Here is a 20,280-nt window from a genome sequence, read left to right on the forward strand (position 1 = left end):
AAGAGAAATATGGGTTTTCCTTTTATTTATTTATTTTTTATTCATACTTGCATAGTTACATAGTAGTTGAGGTTGAATAAAGACAATAGTCCATCCAGTTCAGCCTGTGTAGGTGTGTGTGGCCGTAATCATCTCTCATACCCCTGAATGTTCTGATCCTTGAGATGTAAGTCTAAGAGTCTTTTGAAAGCCACCATACTTCCCGCAGAAACCACCTCTTGTGGTAGAGAATTCCACAATCTTGTAGCCCTAACAGTAAAGAACCCCCCACGTTGCCTGAGGTTAAAACGCTTCTCCTCTAATTGCATTGTATGCCCTCGAGTCCTCATGCAATCCTTGCGACTGTATAGCTTTTTTTCTATGCTGAGATCACCATTGAGGTATTTATAAATTGCTAGGCAGATGCAGCATTGGTCTCCCGCTGGCTCTAATGCTGAGAGCCAAGTGATCAAACACAGCTGATCGCTCCGTTCTCAGAGCTCCCTGAGCAGAGAGCTGCTGATTGTCAGCCACCGGCTCTCTGTTCTGACCCCCCCCCCCCCCCCAAAACGCTCACTGGAGCACCGGGTGTGGAGGGGACAGGAATAGCCGGCTCAGGCTCTCGGAACGAACTGCACTCCTGCGATCCAAAGGAGAAGTACAGCCAAATGAGCTGTACTTCTCCTTTTTGAGTCATACCACAGTAAACAAAGTGAAACTAAATCAGAAGGACACAAGGTTTTCTAATAGAGGTAATAGTAGTGTACAAATCCTACTGGTAAGGGGCCATTCACATCAATGCAGTGCATTAGTGCACATGCATTAATTTGTGTTGCCTTAAAGCAGAGTTCCGGCCTCAAAATCGAAAAAATCGATTTTGGACCATCCGCCTGCTGTGAGGGCAACCTGAAAGAGAAATGAATCGTGACGATTTTTTTTTTTTCTTTATTGGTCACTTACCTTATTGTAGAAGAAAATATACTCACCTTCCTTCCACTTCCTCCCTCTGCGGCCCACACCGTCGCTTCCGGTTTGCAATGATTCCTGGGAGCTGAACGTCATCGCTCCCAGGAATCAATGCGCCTGCACCGGCCCCGCTCGTCACTTCCTGTGCAGGCACGGCATTCACTGCTAAACAGCTTCTGGGCATGCCGTGCCCAGGGGCAGACTGGCAACTTTCGGCCCAGGGGGCAAGTACAAACCAGAGACCCATGGTGCAGTGACTCTGCCCCCCTCCCACTTTCCCTCTTCCCGTCCTCCCCCTGACCCCCATTGCAGACTGAAGCCCTGCTCCAGGTAATCTCTACTTACCGGCTGAATCCGGGTTCCCGACCTGGCCAGCAGGGGGTGGATGGGGGGAGCTGGGACAGCTCAGTTGGGTCTGGCCAGGGGAGAAGAGTCTCCAGTGGGGCATGGAACCAGCCTCTGCTCAGACACAGTTTAAACCATCCATGTTGGGGGGGAGGGGGCAGGGGGGGGTGTGTCTTGTGTTCTGTCCTTGTCTTCATCCCGCACTCAGTAGGTCAGCAGTGGGGGTTTTTTTTTTACTTCTCTTCACCAGGAATCCTTTAGGCATGTCTGTGGCATAAGCAGTGCAGCCTTTTTATGGGGCATCAGAGTGGCCCAGGGGGCAATTGCCCCCATGGCCCAGTCCTCCCCTGGCCGCGCCTGCACCGGAACAGACGAGCTGGGGCCGGTGCAGTGCATTGTGGGACTCCGACGTCATGGAAGATAACACGAAGAGGGACGCTGCAGCTTCAGCTGCCCACACCTGAGATGGCAGCGCTGGAGAAGAAATTTTCAAGGTAAGTATTTCTTCTTACAGGTAAGTGCGACCCGGGACAGTACAGAGGCTATCCATTGTGGAATGTACTACCCCTGACTGTAGCGGGGGTATTTTTAGCTCAAATTGACCCCCGAGGCCGGAACTCCGCTTTAATGCACAAGAATGCACGAAAAAAAGGTGCATGTAACGGCGGAGCAACACGATCACGAAGCTGCAATGCATGTCTTTCGGATGAAAGCCGCTTGCACAAACACATTAAGGTGTGAATGTGCCCCAAGGTTTACAAGTATACGCATCTAAAAGTATCAACACCTGCAGAGAATATGTAATATATCACACATTGCTTTTATTTTCTGCTTGTTGTATGACAGCTGGCAGTACAGATAGTTCCATGATCCCGGGAGCCCAGCCTTAGGGCCCATTCACACCTCTGCACATAAACACATTTCACAATGAGCTTTACTTCCAATGAAACCTGCACTTTATTGGAAGCCTATACTGCTCCGAATTACGAAGATTCTAATTAGCCGTTGTCATTGAGAAAAAATTTGCTCTTGTACGAAGATTCTAATTAATCATTGTCATTGAGAAAAAAATGTGCTCTTGTGAATTGCAAATGACCTATAACGGGGCTTGGGATGTGGTGGAAAGGGAGATTGGCATCATGGATGTGCAGCCGAGAAATCTGCAGCAAATGTGTGATGTTATCATATCACTATGGAGCAAAATCTCTGAGGAACGTTCCCAACACCTTGTTGGATCTATGCCAGGAAGAATGAAGGCAGCTCTGAAGGCAAAAGGGGGTCCAACCCGGTACTAGCAAGGTAGACCTAATAATAAAGTGGCCGGTATTTGCTGCCTGCCTGAATTAAGACCATTATATCTCCATTTAGAATAATGAAAGTAGTACTACATGCATGTAAAAATAAAATGCTGAAAAAACGAATGTTAAAAGTTATAAACGTAAAATGCCTACGCTGTAGAATAATCTATTTAGCTATGGTCGAAAATCGGGTGTCAAGCAATGGGAGAGGAGGGGGGTAGCTGACATGTCAGTATGTCACAGTCCCCGCTGGTCAAGGAGATTGGAACAGTCTGTTTGTCCCCCCCCCCCCCCCCCCCTCGCTTCCTCACATTTTTTTTTTTTTTTGCACGCCGCCCCCCCCCCTTGGAAATGTTTGGCTTCGTATGCCAGAAACAGATGAAATATTTGCATTTTGTCTGGAATTTAAAATATAGACTGTCTGATAGCACAGGCTCAGAATGTTCTATGAAACAAAACCGCTCCGGGGAGGGAAAAACAATACCTGGAATGTGTTTTCCGTCCAAATTTCAGATGCCCTTAAAATCTTCTATCTGTCTGGAACATTGTGAGGCTTAGATCGAGGTCATTGTAACCTAGAAACGGGTCTTCAGATGGTCTTCTCACCAATAAAAAAACGTCTTATATTTAAAACAAGAAATCGCATTATAAAAGGAGTCGCAGTCTTTAAGGATAACAAGTTTTCCTTTCTTCGTGACAGGGAAGATAAAGCTGGCCTTCCACCGGTATCATTTTTTATTTTTATTTTTTCTTCATACAGGAATTTAGAAAAATCTTTTGTCGAATCTTTCGATATTGCCATTAAAAAATCCAAAAATTTGTTTAAAAAAAAAAAAAAACATGAAAAGTTGTGTTCAATTGCTATGCCAATTTTTTTTTTATTCTGTGTTCAATTTCGGGATTCACATGCGGATGACTCTAATATTAATATATATATATATATATATATATATATATATATATATATATGTATGTGTGTGTATGTGTATATATATATATATATATATATATATATAATATATTTTTTTATTTCCCTCCCCCCTAAACAAAAAACAGATTCACGGTTTGAAGTCAAGTGTTGCTTTTAAAAAAAAATAACATATATATATTATGTTATACTTACCTGCTCTGTGCAGTGGTTTTGCACAGAGCAGCCCCAATCCTCCTCTTTTCGGGTCCCCTGTCGGTGTTTCTGGCCCTTCCCTCCTGCCAAGTGCCCCCAGAGCAAACAGCTTGCTATGGGAGCACCTGAGCAGGCTCACTCCTGGGGCCAAGCCACAGCAGTCTCTGCGTGCCTGTCTCCGCGTGCCTGTCTCCGCGCATACGCACGGAGACAGGCTCACGGAGACAGGCACACACACACTGCTGTGGCTTGGCCCTAACCTCCTCTCTTCTCATTGACCGACTGGCTGTGATTGACAGCAATGGCTCCTGCTGCGGTCTCATCCAGTGCTCTTGTGCATTGGATCATGATGGGGCTCAGTTAATTATTGGGGGGGCTGGGGGGATGCTGTACACAGGTTTCTTACCTTCATGCATAGAATGCATGAAGGTAATAAACCTTGAGCCTTCAGAACCATTTTAGGGAAGATACCATCAAAAACTATGGATCTGTTCATCTTATACATACCGTATATCAAATATCTTGCTGACCGACGCAACTGGAGCAGCCAATTCTAGTGCATTGTGCTTTTGGATTGTTGTGTGTGTATGTATGTGTGTGTATGTGTGTATATGTATATATATATATATGTATATGTATATGTATATATATATATATATATATATATATATAAATATAAATATAAATATAAAATTAGTGTGTTTTTGTTCCGTGTTTGTTTGTTTGTTTTTTTACCTGGTTCAGAACTTTTCAATTTTCTATAAACCTCTTTAAAACCTATACAGTAGGTATGACCCTAGGCTTCCTGAGTGCACCTACTGCCTTTACCTGTACCCTTTCTATAGTTGATGGTGTTTAACATGGGCAGTAAAATCTTCACTTGAGGGTGGAAGTTAGATGGACATTTTTCTTCATCTTCACAGGTTCCTCTGCTGAACCTCACACTCCTTTGGGGCCACCAGACCAGAAGTTTCATCAGGATCACCGCTACCCTCAGTGTAAGTTAAGCTGCCCGCATACCCATAATTCTTTTTGGGTTTTTCACATCTATCTTTCGTTCAACTTGCAGGGCATGAATGAATGAATGCACACTAAACGCCAGCAGCTGGCATCAGAATCCTAAATCGGATCTGAATTTTGGATCCTGAATCCAGAATCAGAATACCTGAACAGTGCTGGCATCTGATTGGAGCCTGCCAATGTTAGGCCAACAATTTTCCACCCAGCTCCTGATTTTCCAGTTGAGTGATCTCAAGTGGAGTGGCACGGACAGGGCTGCCCACTGATCATATTTGGCCAGTTCATTAGGAACCAGTGTGTGACCAGCTTTGGCCTCGTCTACTCCAACCAGCATCAAGAGTTGACCTTTCAAGGACCTGTGACTTAGTCTGTGTAGAGACAGATATGTTCTCCAAAAGTCAAATCACTGGTTGCCTGATTCTAAGGAGCTATTTATTTATTTATTTTTCAAAACATGTTTAAAGCACAAAAAATAAAACGCAGTGGTGATCAAAATACCACCAAAAGAAAGCTCTGTTTGTGGGGAAAAAAATGAAACTTATATATATATATATATATATATATATATATATATATATATATATATATATATATATATATATATATAATTTTTTTATATATGTATTACATTTTATTTTTTTTTATTTTTATATATATTTATTATGATTCCAAACTTTGGCCTGCGTACGTGCTCTTTGGGGGGGACTGCTTCTGCTATGACCCACAGCAGAAGCAGATCGGTGTGTGCCGGGCACCTAATGTCCTCTGGCACCCGCCGATCGTCGGCAATACCCAGAGAACCGAGATATGCCTATGTAAACAAGGTATATCTCACTTCTGACGGGGGAAGGGATGGATTTTGTGTTCCTGCAAAGCATGGACTAGAATTACTTCCCCTAGTAAAAGCAGCACACAGAGTACTTTCAAGTACTGGCTAGGCACACATTTAATCCTTTGATCGCCCCTGATCTTATCCCCCCTTCCCAACCAGTGTCATTAGTGCAGTGACAGTGCATATTTTTAGCACTGATCCCTGGATTGGTGTCACTGCTTCCAGGCAAAGTGTTAGTGTCCGATTTCTGCCGCAATATTGCAGTCCCGCTACAAGTCTCTAATCACTGCTATTACTAATATGCAAAAAAATAAACGAATACAAATTCCATAACAATATCCCATAGTTTGTATTCTGCTACATGTTTTTGGTAACCATAATACAGATTGGCATAAATTGTTGAAGAAATTTTTGCTTTTTTTGTTTAGTTTTTTTTTTTTGTTTGATATATTTTTTACCAGAAAGTAAAAAATATTGTTTTTTTTTTTTTTTTCTTTCAAATTTTTGTTTCATAGCACAAAAAATAAACGCAGTGGTGATCAACTACCACCAAAAAGCTTGATTTGTGGGGGGAAAAAAATTACCTTTCTGTTTGGGTACAGTGTCGTATGACCGTGCAATTGTCAGTTAAAGTACTGCAAAAAATAGCCTGGTGTTGAAGGGGGTACATTTTTTCTGGAGGTCAAGTGGTTAAGATCCAATAAGGTGTACTATATAAGGCCTTTTTTTTATTTACTTATTTATTGGATATGTTTTATAGCAGAAAGTAAAAAATAATTTGCTTTTTTTTTTTTTTTTTTTTTTTTTTTTTTAAATTGCGTGTCTATAGCACTAAAAACAAGTGATGATCAAATACTACCAAAATAAAGCTCTGTTTGTGGGGAAAAAAAACAACATTTTTATTTGGGTATAGTGTTGCACGACCACGCGATTGTCAGTTAACATACCGCAAAAAATAACCTGGTCTTGAGGGGGGTAAATGTTTCCGGAGGTCAAGATTCAATAAGGTGTAGTATATAAGGCCTTTTTTATTTTATTTTTTTTAATTGGATATGTTTTTATAGCAGAAAGTAAAAAATATTGTTTTTTGTGTTTTTTTTTTTTTTTTTGTTTACAGCACAAAAAAAAATAAACGCAGTGGTGATCAAATACCACCAAAAAACTCTATTTGTGGGGAAAAAAATTTCATTTTTATTTGGGTACAGTGTTGCATGACCGCGCAATTGTCAGTTAAAGTAGCGCATCGCAAAAAATAGCCTGGTCTTGAAGGGGGTACATTTTTCAGGAGGTCTAGTGGTTAAGATCCAATAAGGTGTACTATTTAAGGCCCGTTTTTTATTTTATTTTTATTGGATGTTTTATAGCGGAAAGTAAAAAATATATATTTTTTTTTTTCTCAAAACGTGTTTATAGCACAAAAAATGCAGTGGTGATCAAATACTACCAAAAAAAAAAAGCTCTGTTTGTGGGAAAAAATGACATTTTTTGACTGCGCAATTGTCAGTTCACGCATTGCAAAAAATAGCCTGGTCTTGAAGGGGGGGGGGGGTAAATTTTTCAGGAGGTCAAGTGGTTGAGATCCAATAAGGTGTAGTATATAAGACCTTTTTTATTTATTTATTTATTTATTTATTGTTATGTTTTATAGCAGAAAGTAAAAAATTTAGGTTTTTTTTTTGTTTTTCAAGATTTTGTGTTTATAGCACAAAAAAATAAATGCGGGTCTTTAAGGGGGGGGGTACATTTTTTCAGGAGGTCAAGATTCAATAAGGTGTAGTGTGTGTATATAAGGCCTTTTTTTATTTTTATTTATTTTTATATGTTTTATAGCCGAAAGTAAAAAATAATTTAGTTTTTTTTTGTTTTTCAAGATTTTGTGTTTATAGCACCATAAAATAAATGCGGGTCTTTTTAGGGAGGGGTTACATTTTTTCAGGAGGTCAAGATCCAATAAGGTGTAGTGTATATAAGGCCTTTTTTATTTTTTTATTTTTAATTGGATATGTTTTATAGCAGAAAGTAAAAAATATTATTTTTTGTGTTTTGTTTTTTTTTTTAAGATTTTGTGTTTATAGCACAAAAATGAAATGCAGGTCTTGAAGGGGGGGGTACATTTTTCTGAAGGTCAAGTGGTTAAGATCCAGTAAGGTGTAGTATTTAAGGCCTTTTTTATTTTTTCTTGTGTTTAGATCTATTTACCACATCCCTACCATTTTTGTTCTAATTTTTTTCCTCACCTCTTCATTTCCGGCCAGACCCTGGGGGGTGGAGGGGGGGCGGGGGGGGTTATATCGCTAATCTGGCATTTACCTTTTAAGTCAGAACTGTGGCACCTGCTTAATAATTACAAAGGTACTATCCTTGTCTATACCCTGCTGTGGCCAAAAATTTGGCTCAGGGCTATACCCGGCTTAGAGATTCTTGTTCGGTTTCCTCCTTGTTGATCATTAATCTTATATTGTCTGGCAAAGGCAGACACCCAGACATAAAAGAATCCTGTGTGACAACATTTAACCCCTCACCTCCTGGTGGGAGGGAAGTGGCTTACAAGGACAGGTGAAGGGTAGTGCCCCATACCTCCCTCCCCCCCTTCTCTCCTTGCTCTGTCTGGCACCTCCAGCATGGTATCAGCCTCTGGGAATCCTATTGATCACAGGTCACTAGTCTTGTGACAGAGAGACTTGCATACCTGTGTATTCTACCGTCTGGAAGCGTCTCTATAGAAACCGGCGACAACATAAACAGCACGCCGCCTGCCCTCTAGCCTATATACACCATAAGTCCTCACCTCGTCTTATCTCATACCACCTCTGCTGTGTTGTCGATAAAAAAAAAAAAATAGCACCTAATTTTTATTATTTTTGTAGCATAAAAGAAATATTAAATCTTGACTTCTAGTCATACCCATTATCCAGATATAGTGAATTATTTTTCAGAAAGGTGTTTTAATATACTTTAATTTAATTGACGTGATACCTTTTTTTTTGTCCAGTTTTTATTCAAATTTATATTAACCAAAATCTATTTAAAAAAAAAAATGTTTATTGCGAAATAACAATAACAGAGTATAAGGCCTCTTACACACAATACTGTTTGAGCATCTACTTTTTCCAGACTTTTTTTTTTGCATGTATTCGTGCGTATTTGCATGCATTGAGGCCTAAATTTACTGACCAAAAATGCAGATTTTTCTATTTTGTTACTGAAGAATGCTCAGCGCTTGTTTATGCGCCTGTGTGCACAGGCACATTACAATTAATGGGCTGTATTTTAGCTCAGAAAAAAAAAAAGCTGTACTGAGCTTTTTTAAGCTGCAAGATGCTCAAACAGGAGTATCCTGTGCAAGAGGCCTAAAACATAGTATAACTTTGCAGATACGTGGCGTGTATGTCTTTTTTAAAAAATCGATTTTATTTTTTATTTATTTTTTTGTTTGTTTTACATCATCATCCAAGTAAATACAGGCATACCCCGTTTTATTTTTTTTTTACTTCTCCTATTCTCTCCTCCACTTCTCCTCCTTCTCCTCCTCCACTTCTCCTCCTTCTCCTCCTCCACTTCTCCTCCTTCTCTCCTCCACTTCTCCTCCTTCTCCTCCTTCTCTCCTCCACTTCTCCTCCTTCTCCTCCTCCACTTCTCCTCCTTCTCTTCCTCCACTTCGCCTCCTTCTCTTCCTCCTCCACTTCGCCTCCTTCTCTTCCTCCTCCACTTCGCCTCCTTCTCTTCCTCCTCCACTTCGCCTCCTTCTCTTCCTCCTCCACTTCGCCTCCTTCTCTTCCTCCTCCACTTCGCCTCCTTCTCTTCCTCCTCCACTTCGCCTCCTTCTCTTCCTCCTCCACTTCGCCTCCTTCTCTTCCTCCTCCACTTCGCCTCCTTCTCTTCCTCCTCCACTTCGCCGCCTCCTTCTCTTCCTCCTCCACTTCGCCGCCTCCTTCTCTTCCTCCTCCACTTCGCCGCCTCCTTCTCTTCCTCCTCCACTTCGCCGCCTCCTTCTCTTCCTCCTCCACTTCGCCTCCTTCTCTTCCTCCTCCACTTCGCCTCCTTCTCTTCCTCCTCCACTTCGCCTCCTTCTCTTCCTCCTCCACTTCGCCTCCTTCTCTTCCTCCTCCACTTCGCCTCCTTCTCCTCCTCCTCCACTTCGCCTCCTTCTCCTCCTCCTCCACTTCTCCTCCTTCTCCTCCTCCACTTCTCCTCCTTCTCCTCCTCCACTTCTCCTCCTTCTCCTCCTCCACTTCTCCTCCTTCTCCTCCTCCACTTCTCCTCCACTTCTCCTCCTTCTCCACTTCTCCTCCACTTCTCCTCCTCCACTTCTCCTCCTTCTACTCCTCCACTTCTCCTCCTTCTCCTCCTCCACTTCTCCTCCTCCACTTCTCCTTCTCCTCCTCCTCCTTCTCCTTCTCCTCCTCCTCCTCCTCCTTCTCCTTCTCCTCCACTTCCTTCTCCTCCTCCACTTCTCCTCCACTTCTCCTCCTCCACTTCTCCTCTTCTCCTGAGCAAGTCTGAACCAGTTAAAAAACTTTGTTAACCACTTCTGGCATACCCCGTTTTACGTACACTCACGAGTACGGACACAGCTTGGCCAGCTTGGCATGACACTACTCCCGGTTTTTAACATTGGCGTCTATAGGAAATCTTGGTCAACTTGACATAGCACTGCTCCCAAACCATAAGTGACAGGGATACCAAACTTTGGGAGCACTGAGAGGGGACACAGGTCTACAACATATCCTATTTTATGACCGGACAGCTTGTCTAAGTAATCTACCATGTCATAGTCCTGGGTCCCCTTAACAGGCTCCCCAAGTTTGGTGTCTTTGTCACTTATGGTTTGGGAGCAGTGCCATGTCAAGCTGACCAAGATTTCCCATAGAGCTAGCGTATTTACATGCATTGAGCACTTTTCCACTGCAAGTACCAGCTCGGCACTGCTTGGCCCAGCTCGGCTCAGTTTGCTTTTCTACTGCGTGGTACGAGTTGGCACCTTTTAGCACTGTTATAGGCCAGTGATGGCGAACCTTGGCACCCCAGATGTTTTGGAACTATATTTCCCATGATGCTCATTGCACACTGCAGTGTAGGTGAGCATCATGGGAAATGTAGTTCCAAAACATCTGGGGTGCCAAGGTTCGCCATGACTGGTATAGGCTCTACTCGGCTCGGTTTGCTTTTCCACTGTTGTAGTACTTAGTAGTAAGTGGGTGGGATTACAACGATTCTCTGACCAATTAGTGGCTAGTAGTGACAAACAATCAATGCGGCATGCAAAGGATTGTGGGATATGGTATAGGTACGGCCCACTTGGAACCCCAACCGAGGTGGTACTGTTTAAGCGAGCCGTACCATGTAGTGGAAAAGCGCCGCTGTACCAAACCATACCGAACCGTTCTAACCCGTACCATGAAGTGGAAAAGCGCCAAACTGATCCAAACCGATCTGTACCATGTAGTGGAAAAGCGCCGCTGTACCAAACTGTACCGAATCGTTCCAACACGTACCATGTGGTACCATGCAGTGGAAAAGCGCCAAACCGATCCGTACCATGCAGTGGAAAAGCGCCTGTACATGCTCCGGTCCCATTGTGTACTTAAAAGTAGGGTTTGCCTGTAATTTTATTTTTGTGAATCTATGACAAATCCTACTGGTAATGACCTTTTTAGTGTTGCTTTAAAAGGTAACTCCACTTTCGTGGGGGGGGGGGGGAAATAGCAAATAAAGAAAAAATAACAATATAGCGTATACAATTGCAACACAAATCATATTGTAATTGAATGGTAATAAAAATGTCCATTCCTTTTCGATCTGCAGCTGTTGTAATTTTCTGAAATTGCAATGCAATATGGCCACCTGGAGCTGTTCTGTACACAGAATGTATACTGACCACACCCCCACACCCCCAGAAACATCATTTCCTGCTTGTGTGATTGGCTCACTGATTTTCCCAGAAGTCTGCACTAAGATACAAGTCAGATTTCTGGCATCCGCTACAACAAAAATGTCATTTTTGGTGAGATACTCCCAATAGGAATACGTCTAAAGGGATGCAGGCCCAGCAGATTTCCTCATTAGAGCCCTGCGGCTGCCACAGCTGATAGATAATTATGAAACCACTCCCATTAGACCCACTCAGCACAGAGGAACAAACAATGATTTCTTCAGAATAACAAAAGGTAGAAATCTGCAACAAAGTTTGTTATAATCCCTGCAATGTACAGAGATCACCCAGAGGGGAATTTTGTGTCCTTTTTTTTTTTTTTTTTTATTTCTTCACAAAAGTGGAGTTACGCTTTAATATTACTTCAAGGGGTTGTAAACCCTCCATTATTTTTTTAAAATAAAATAACAAACATGTTTTACCTTCCTTGTGCAATGGTTTTGCACAGAGCAGCCCCGATCCACTACTTCTGGGGTCCCCCGCTGGCACTCCAGGCCCCTCCTCTTCATCAGGTGCCCCTAAGGAAAGCTGCTTTCCCTGGAGGCACCCCTGGCGGCTCGCTCCCAAATCCCTGCTGCTGCGTCCATTGATAGACACATGGGACTCGGCCCGCTTCCCGCATCACTGGATTTGTTTGACAGGAGCCAATGGCTATCAATCTGTCCAAAGAGGAGAGTGGGTTAGAGCCGCTGCACTCGTGCACAACGCAGGATCAGATCAGGCTTATGTAAGAAAATAGGGGGGGGGGGGGTTGTCTGGGGGGGGGGGGGAGCTGAAGCACAGGTTTTTCACCTTCATAGAATGCATGAAGGTGAAAAACCATGAGGCTTTAAAACCACTTTTACTCTGCCAATTAACATGGATTCTGTTTAATCCTCCTGCTGCTAGCATTAGTAAACGGATAGGAAAGTAGATTATATTCACTTGTGTGTGTGTAAGCCTTTTTTTTTTTTTTTTTTTTTTTTTTTTTTTTTTAATCTCTTCAGTTGCTTCCTGGTTTCTTGCCTAGGCAAATGATGTCATACATCCCAGGAGTCTTCAGAAGTGGAGGAGAGGAGGAGGGGTTTTCCCAGCTAAGCGCACTCTCCTACATGCATGAGGGCAGATGGATTCCAGGAAGTAAATGTTACTTCATTGCCCTTACTCAAGATGGCTGGGGGGGTGTTTTTCAAAGTGTTTTTTCCTATGGTGTGCACTCCACGTTAACCACTTGCTGACCAGTCGCCGTAGTTGTACGACTGCAGGTTTCCACGAATCGATTGCCGCCGGGCACCCGCGATCGCTCCCCATGAAGAGAGAACAACGGTCTGCTGTTTTAAACACAGCAGACTGTTGTTCTCTCTGGTATCAACACAGAGCCCCTTTGTTTCTGCTATTTAGGGACACCGGTCTCTGTGTTGATATTACAAGCCCCCCCCCCCCCCGTTAGAAAACACCCCCTAGGCTCACACTTAACCATTTGATCGCCCCTGGGTTAACCCCTTCTCTGCCAGTGTTATTGCAGTAACCGTGCATATGTATAGCACTGATTACTGTAGTAATGTCACTGGTACCCCCCAAAAGTGTCAAAAATGTCAGTCAGGGGTCTGATCTGTCTACTGCAATGTCGCAGTCCCACTAAAAATCGCAGATCGCCGCCATTACTAGTAAAAATAAATAAAAATGACATAAATCTTTCCCCTAGTTTGTAGACGTGATAACTTTTGCGCAAACCAATCAAAATACACTTATTGGGATTTTTTTTTTTACCAAAAATATGTATCGGAATACAAATTGGCCTAAAATTATAAAAATAAATTAGATTTTTAAATACTTTTTGGGGGAATGTTATATAGCAGAAAGTGGGGGGGAAAAAAAATTAAATAAAAAAAAAAATATATATAAAATATTTATTTATTTCAGGATTGTCGCTCTTTTTTTGTTTGAAGTGCAAAAAATAAAAATCACACAGGTGATCAAATACCACCAAAAGAAAGCTCTGTCTGTGGGGGGGAAACATCAATTTTATTTGGGTACAGCGTCGCATGACCGCGCAATTGTCCGTTAAAAGTAACGCAGTGCCGAATCGCAAAAAATGGCCTGGTCATTAAGGGGGGGGGGTGGGGGAATCTTCTGGTCTAGAACGGTTTAAGATGACTGATTGGGGCCCTTTGTTTATCTTATTTTGGTTTTCTAGTGGAGGCCTTTGTCCACTACCTAGGGGGAAGCCACTTTTCGGTAAAGTTCAATCGTTTAGTCTCATTTACCTTCCAGGAACTTGGTCCCAGTGCCTCTTATGAACTTTACTCTTGTTTGCAATTAGCGGCAGAGTTGTCACCTCGCCATAGGAGCTCCTTCAGTTGACCTGCCTATCTAATGTTTGTTTGCACACCAGTGTCCTCCATTATGTCTTGGCAAGGGGATCCTAAGCTAATCCCCTGCTGGCTCAGATCAGAATGGAAACTAATGTCGCATATGTGACATCCATGTTCGCTCCAAAACTTTCTTCCATCTTGTAATGGAGGAAAAAGGGATCCATTTTAAACCCTAGGGGTGGCCGGATGTAACTGGACGCTTGTCCCCCTGTATCAAAGTGGACCTGAATGCACACTTATCTGTTCTATCCAACAAATCCTGGAACAGAGTAGATATAGGTGGTCCCTCGTCTGCCTACATCTGTCCACCAATATTTATTTATTACACATACTTGTATAGCTCCAACCATTTATGTAGCGCTTTCTACATTCACATCAGTCCCTGCCCTCAAAGAGCTTACAATCTAGGGTCCCTAACTCATACATACTATTTTTGTTAACCATTTTTTACCAATACTATTTTTTTGGTTGCACTGGATGGACCTTTGTCCTTTTTTTCTTTATTTTTTTTTTTTCTTTCCATAATACTTTAATTGGGGTATTTAAATAGGGGTTTTTAGAAAGAATAACATGGAAAGACCAGAATTACATGGGCCCACAGGCCTGTATGGGTGGTTTTAACTGTTGACCCATATATAGTGAACGAACATTATGTAACAAAATGAAACCCAGATCTGATCACCCGTATATAAGAGATCGGTTAGTGTCAGGGGAGGAGTACATATGTTGTACTTCGGAGGCCGAGGGGGCCCATTAAGAGATGTCAAGCCCATGTTGGAGTTGGCTGGGGGGGGGGGCGTTTAAAGCGATGTCAAGCCCATGTTGGAGTTGGCCGAGGTGGCCCCGCTTAAAGAGATGTCAAGCCCATGTTGGAGTTGGCCAGGGTGGCCCGTTTAAAGAGATGTAAAGCCCATGTTGGAGTTGGCCGAGGTGGCCCCGCTTAAAGAGATGTCAAGCCCATGTTGGAGTTGGCCAGGGTGGCCCGTTTAAAGAGATGTAAAGCCCATGTTGGAGTTGGCCGAGGTGGCCCCGCTTAAAGAGATGTAAAGCCCATGTTGGAGTTGGCCGAGGTGGCCCGCTTAAAGAGATGTCAAGCCCATGTTGGAGTTGGCTGGGGGGGCCCGTTTAAAGAGATGTCAAGCCCATGTTGGAGTTGACAGTAATGTGGGTTGGTTTTTGAAATAAGGGTTATTTAGTAGGAATAATGCAGTGGGATGATAGGGGGGTCAAAGGGGTGGTGAATTTTGTAAGATGGTGTCGTCACATTTTTAGGGAGGGTCGACAGACCTGCTGTTCGCCTTAGTAGATATGTTGGTTGGTTCAGTATAGTGACAGAGTATGTGAGGGACGGAGGTAAGGGGGAAATTGGGGTAGAGTGTGTGAAAGTAGTAGGGAATGAGAGTGGAGTAAGCCAAAGCGGGGGGGGCAGTTGCCTCCATCTATACCCTGGACTTGCGGCCCACGCTCACTCAACTACTCCCAGATTCAAATGGAATGTGGCCTTTGTTTTTTTTTTAGCTAGATTAAGTAGCTAGAGCCAATTTAGACTGGAGCCAACCAACCTACCAGCAAATCTTTGGAGTGTGGGAAGAAGCTGGAGTACCCCACACAGGCACAGAGCAAACATGCAAAGTCCAGGGAGGTAGTGCTGCCTTTTGGATTCAATTCGATGACCCCAGTGATGTTAGGCGGAAGTTCTAAGCGCTTGGCCACTGTGCTGCCCTTAGGAATAACATTGCAGTCCATTTCTGGTTCCAAAAGGCCCTAATAGGCAGCCCAATGATCAACAATGATATAAACGTTTTGTTATTTTTAACCACAAAAAAAATAGACTTTAGTGTCCGAGGCTGTTCCTTTTTTGAGAGGCAGTGGCTTAGCTTTGTCAGCATACAGGAAGGGCTGCAACTGGCAGGATCTCCAGAAAATTTGCAATTGATTCAAGAAAAATGAAATTAAAAATAATTCAAGTCCTGATACAGCACTCGGTGTCTTTTTGGGAGTCTAGCCCTCTCCTTTCTTCAATTTTTTTTTTTTTAACTTTATTAGATATTAAATTTGGGGTACAAATCTAAATCCATCGCCTGCTCTTGTCTAATTATAAATCTACCTACTTTGGCACTCAAAGTACTTTTCGAGCCCACAGAAGCTGTCATCCATTCTCACCGCGTGGCTCTGAGCTTGAAACGTTTTGCTTCACTGCCATCCATACCACTTCTTCTTTTTTTTTTTTATTTTAAGTTTTCTGTGCGGCGCCGTTTCTTGGCTTGCCGCCTCACCCCCTAAAGAAGCATGCTGTGTTTTTGAAGATGGAGGAAGAAGTAAAAAAAATAAAAAAAAGTCATTTGTGTGTTGTGCCAGAGGTCGAATGGTTAAAAGGAAAAAGTAAAGAGATAATGAAATGAAAAGCTTTTATTGTTTAGCCGTCTGTATCGCACTCACCTGGTGGGCGTTGCCTTCAGGTGCCCGGCGCTTGGAGATGCTGTTTATGTTTCAAGCTGCAGCTGTTCCGCCGGTCTAGACATTATGCAAATAGGTCTCCTCCGCTTGTCTGGAAGGGACTGGCTCTTGCCTGCGCCTGGCTGCCACAGTACACTTCAGCTCGTCTTGCAGGCAGAATACAACATATATCTGCCTCTTGCAGCCTTCTCAAATTGCCCTTTGAACTGGGGCAAAGCAGAAGGGCAAGAGCGGTCATCAGAGCAGGCTTTCCATTTTATACAAAATAAAATGAATGAAAATCAATAATTCTGGCACATGCAGACAGAGGACGATCTATGTGATGAACGGGAGGTCTTTCGGATTGCAGTTTTAATTATTTAAGCAACTTAAATTTTTAACAATCCTGTGAAATTTTAAGTGTCATATTTATCTTGACACAAAGTAAATGTTCGCATTTTAAAATTGGATTTTTCTTTTTAGCAGCCAGAATGCCGTTTTTTTTTTTTTTTTTATGAGCACCAAAATAATTACAGCGTTAAATAATCGGTGTTGGTTACCAACTTCAAAAGATGTGAGACGCTATTCTCAAACGAGGAATGAAGGGTTATGTTTTTTTGGGTTTGTGATGGAGAGAAAACATGCAAATTACATAATTTCATTCCCGAAAAAAAGGTTGGGGAATAATTCTGCTCATCATAAAAAGAGATTCATGGGATGAACATGGACCTTATAGGCTTGCAATAGTTAAGCATGACATAAAAATGTTGATGCCGCACATATGCGACATTTACACAAACAAATTTTGTACCGTTTCTGCTGTCATCTGAATTAGCCTTAGTCCATACAAAGATCATTATGTGCAAAAAGATAGTAATAGCTCCAAAATCGGATACTATTTTGGTACCTGAACCTTTTGAAACATTAAAAGGAACTTCTGTCTGTAGATGTAGATGTAGATATAGATATATAGATAGATATAGATATATATATATATAGAGAGAGAGATCTAGATGGATAGAGAGAGATCTAGATGGATAGAGAGAGATCTAGATGGATAGAGAGAGATCTAGATGTATAGAGAGAGATCTAGATGGATAGAGAGAGATCTAGATGGATAGAGAGAGATCTAGATGATAGAGAGAGATCTAGATGGATAGAGAGAGATCTAGATGGATAGAGAGAGATCTAGATGGATAGAGAGAGATCTAGATGGATAGAGAGAGATCTAGATGGATAGAGAGAGATCTAGATGGATAGAGAGAGAGATCTAGATGGATAGAGAGAGAGAGATCTAGATGGATAGAGAGAGAGAGATCTAGATGGATAGAGAGAGAGAGATCTAGATGGATAGAGAGAGAGAGATCTAGATGGATAGAGAGAGAGAGATCTAGATGGATAGAGAGAGAGAGATCTAGATGGATAGAGAGAGATCTAGATGGATAGAGAGAGATCTAGATGGATAGAGAGAGATCTAGATGGATAGAGAGAGATCTAGATGGATAGAGAGAGATCTAGATGGATAGAGAGAGATCTAGATGGATAGAGAGAGAGAGATCTAGATGGATAGAGAGAGAGAGATCTAGATGGATAGAGAGAGAGAGAGATCTAGATGGATAGAGAGAGAGAGATCTAGATGGATAGAGAGAGAGAGATCTAGATGGATAGAGAGAGAGAGATCTAGATGGATAGAGAGAGAGAGATCTAGATGGATAGAGAGAGAGAGATCTAGATGGATAGAGAGAGATCTAGATGGATAGAGAGAGATCTAGATGGATAGAGAGAGATCTAGATGGATAGAGAGAGATCTAGATGGATAGAGAGAGATCTAGATGGATAGAGAGAGATCTAGATGGATAGAGAGAGATCTAGATGGATATAGAGAGGGATATAGATGGATATAGAGAGGGATATAGATGGATATAGAGAGGGATATAGATTGATATAGAGAGGGATATAGATTGATATAGAGAGGGATATAGATTGATATAGAGAGGGATATAGATTGATATAGAGAGGGATATAGATTGATATAGAGAGGGATATAGATGGATATAGAGAGGGATATAGATGGATATAGAGAGGGATATAGATGGATATAGAGAGGGATATAGATGGATATAGAGAGGGATATAGAGAGAGGTATAGATAGATATAGAGAGAGGTATAGATAGATATAGAGAGAGGTATAGATAGATATAGAGAGAGAGCGAGAGATATAGATAGATATAGAGAGAGAGATATATAGAGAGAGAGATATAGATAGATAGATATATAGAGAGAGAGATATAGATAGATATATAGAGAGAGAGATATAGATAGATAGATAGATATATAGAGAGAGAGATATAGATAGATAGATAGATAGATATATAGAGAGAGAGATATAGATAGATAGATAGATATATAGAGAGAGAGATATAGATAGATGGATATATAGAGAGAGAGATATAGATAGATAGATAGAGAGAGAGATAGATAGATAGATAGATAGATATATATAGATATAGATATAGAGAGAGAGAGAGAGAGATGGATATATATATATATATATATATATATATATATATATATAGATATACAGAGAGAGAGATAGATATATAGATAGAGAGAGAGATATAGATAGATCTAGAGAGATATATTTAGATAGATCGATATAGTGGTACTTGTACCATCAGATTCTTCCTTCTTCCTTCTTTCTTTCTTCTTCTTTCTTCTTCTTTCTTCTTCTTTCTTCCTTCTTCATTATATTTTGTAATTTTTTTTTTTTTTTTTGTAAAATAAAAATAACATTAAAAAAATGAAGTCTATAAAAGTAGTCTAGATATATACATCATGAGCCTTTTTAAATACTGCCTCCCAATTGTGTTGCATAAATTTTACCATAAATTGCAATTTAAATACCTTCATTTTTTTTTTTTTTTTTTTTGTAATGTGCCTGGAAAGCCCCAGGTCCTCTGTGTAATGTGCAGGGCCAACAATAGAGCCGAGTTCCATTTAGCAGTGACATCACACACCGGCGTCCGGTGCTCTAGGCATATATTTTAGCTTAAACTGCAATTTGAAAAAGCTTAATTTTTCACGTGAGTGCAAAGCCCCGGGTCCTCTGTAATGTGCAGAGCTGACAACGGAGCCGAATTCCATAGAGCAGTAACTTCACGTGTCGGCATCCGGTGCTCTAGGTGTCGTAGCTGGTGGGCGGGACCTCTTTCCCCTCTAAGACGTTTGCAGTCACATGACCACATAGAAAAATGAGGGGGGGGGGGAAGATTTAGAGAAAAACACTTCCTCGTGTAGAAAAATGAGGGTGTAAAAGAGATCGAGAAAAACACTTCCTCATGTACCCTAAAGGGGGGCATGGGGAAATATTGATATTTAATGTGCCCAAAATTAAACTCAAAAAGAAATCTACATAAAATCACATTTACGTTTACATTAAAAATGTATTTTCCCTCATTAATAAAAGTATATGTCCACAGCTACAAATTTCAACATGCAGTGTACACAGTAGGATCGGCATGCAAACCTTTGTGGATCGACACGTTTCGTCCAAAATGAGGCTTTTTCAGGATCCACTTGATTGTTCACTCTATTAAACAATGCAGCTGATAAAAAACAAAATAGATGTGTTTGCAAACAACAATAATATAGTTGCTTCATGATATCACAGCATATGATGTTAATACAAAAGAAGAAAATATATGCAAACTAATTTTGCTCAAACATCCGTCACCTGATAAAGAAAATTGGGAAGAGGAAAAAAAAAAAGGGGGGGGGGCAGGTCCTTTGTAATGTGCAGGGCTGACAATGGAATTTAATTCCATAGAGCAGTGCTGTCACCTACCAGTATCTAGTGCTCTAAGTGTTGGAGGGTAAGAGGTCCCTCCCACCAGCTGCAAGACGTTTGCAGTCACATGACCACATAAAAAATGAGGGGGGGGGAAGATGTAGAGGGAAAAACTTTTCCTCATGTACCCTAAAAAGGGTTATGGGGA

General features: G+C 41.6%; 1 protein-coding gene across 2 annotated transcripts in view; it reads left to right on the plus strand.

Annotated features, from left to right (window-relative positions):
• PMEPA1 (prostate transmembrane protein, androgen induced 1) overlaps window positions 1–20,280 on the plus strand; it is a 98,485-nt gene that overhangs the window by 59,049 nt on the left and 19,156 nt on the right. Inside the window, exon 2 of one of the 2 annotated variants that reach the window (XM_082271672.1) lies at window positions 4,635–4,709. The exons of the other annotated variant lie outside the window; for it this stretch is intronic. Coding sequence (XP_082127798.1) covers window positions 4,635–4,709 — 75 coding nt within the window. The remainder of the gene's footprint in view (window positions 1–4,634; window positions 4,710–20,280) is intronic. 2 annotated transcript variants of the gene reach the window in all.

The sequence above is a fragment of the Pelophylax lessonae genome, assembly GCF_965119305.1.
Source record: "Pelophylax lessonae genome assembly, chromosome: 11".
NCBI lineage: Eukaryota > Metazoa > Chordata > Amphibia > Anura > Ranidae > Pelophylax > Pelophylax lessonae.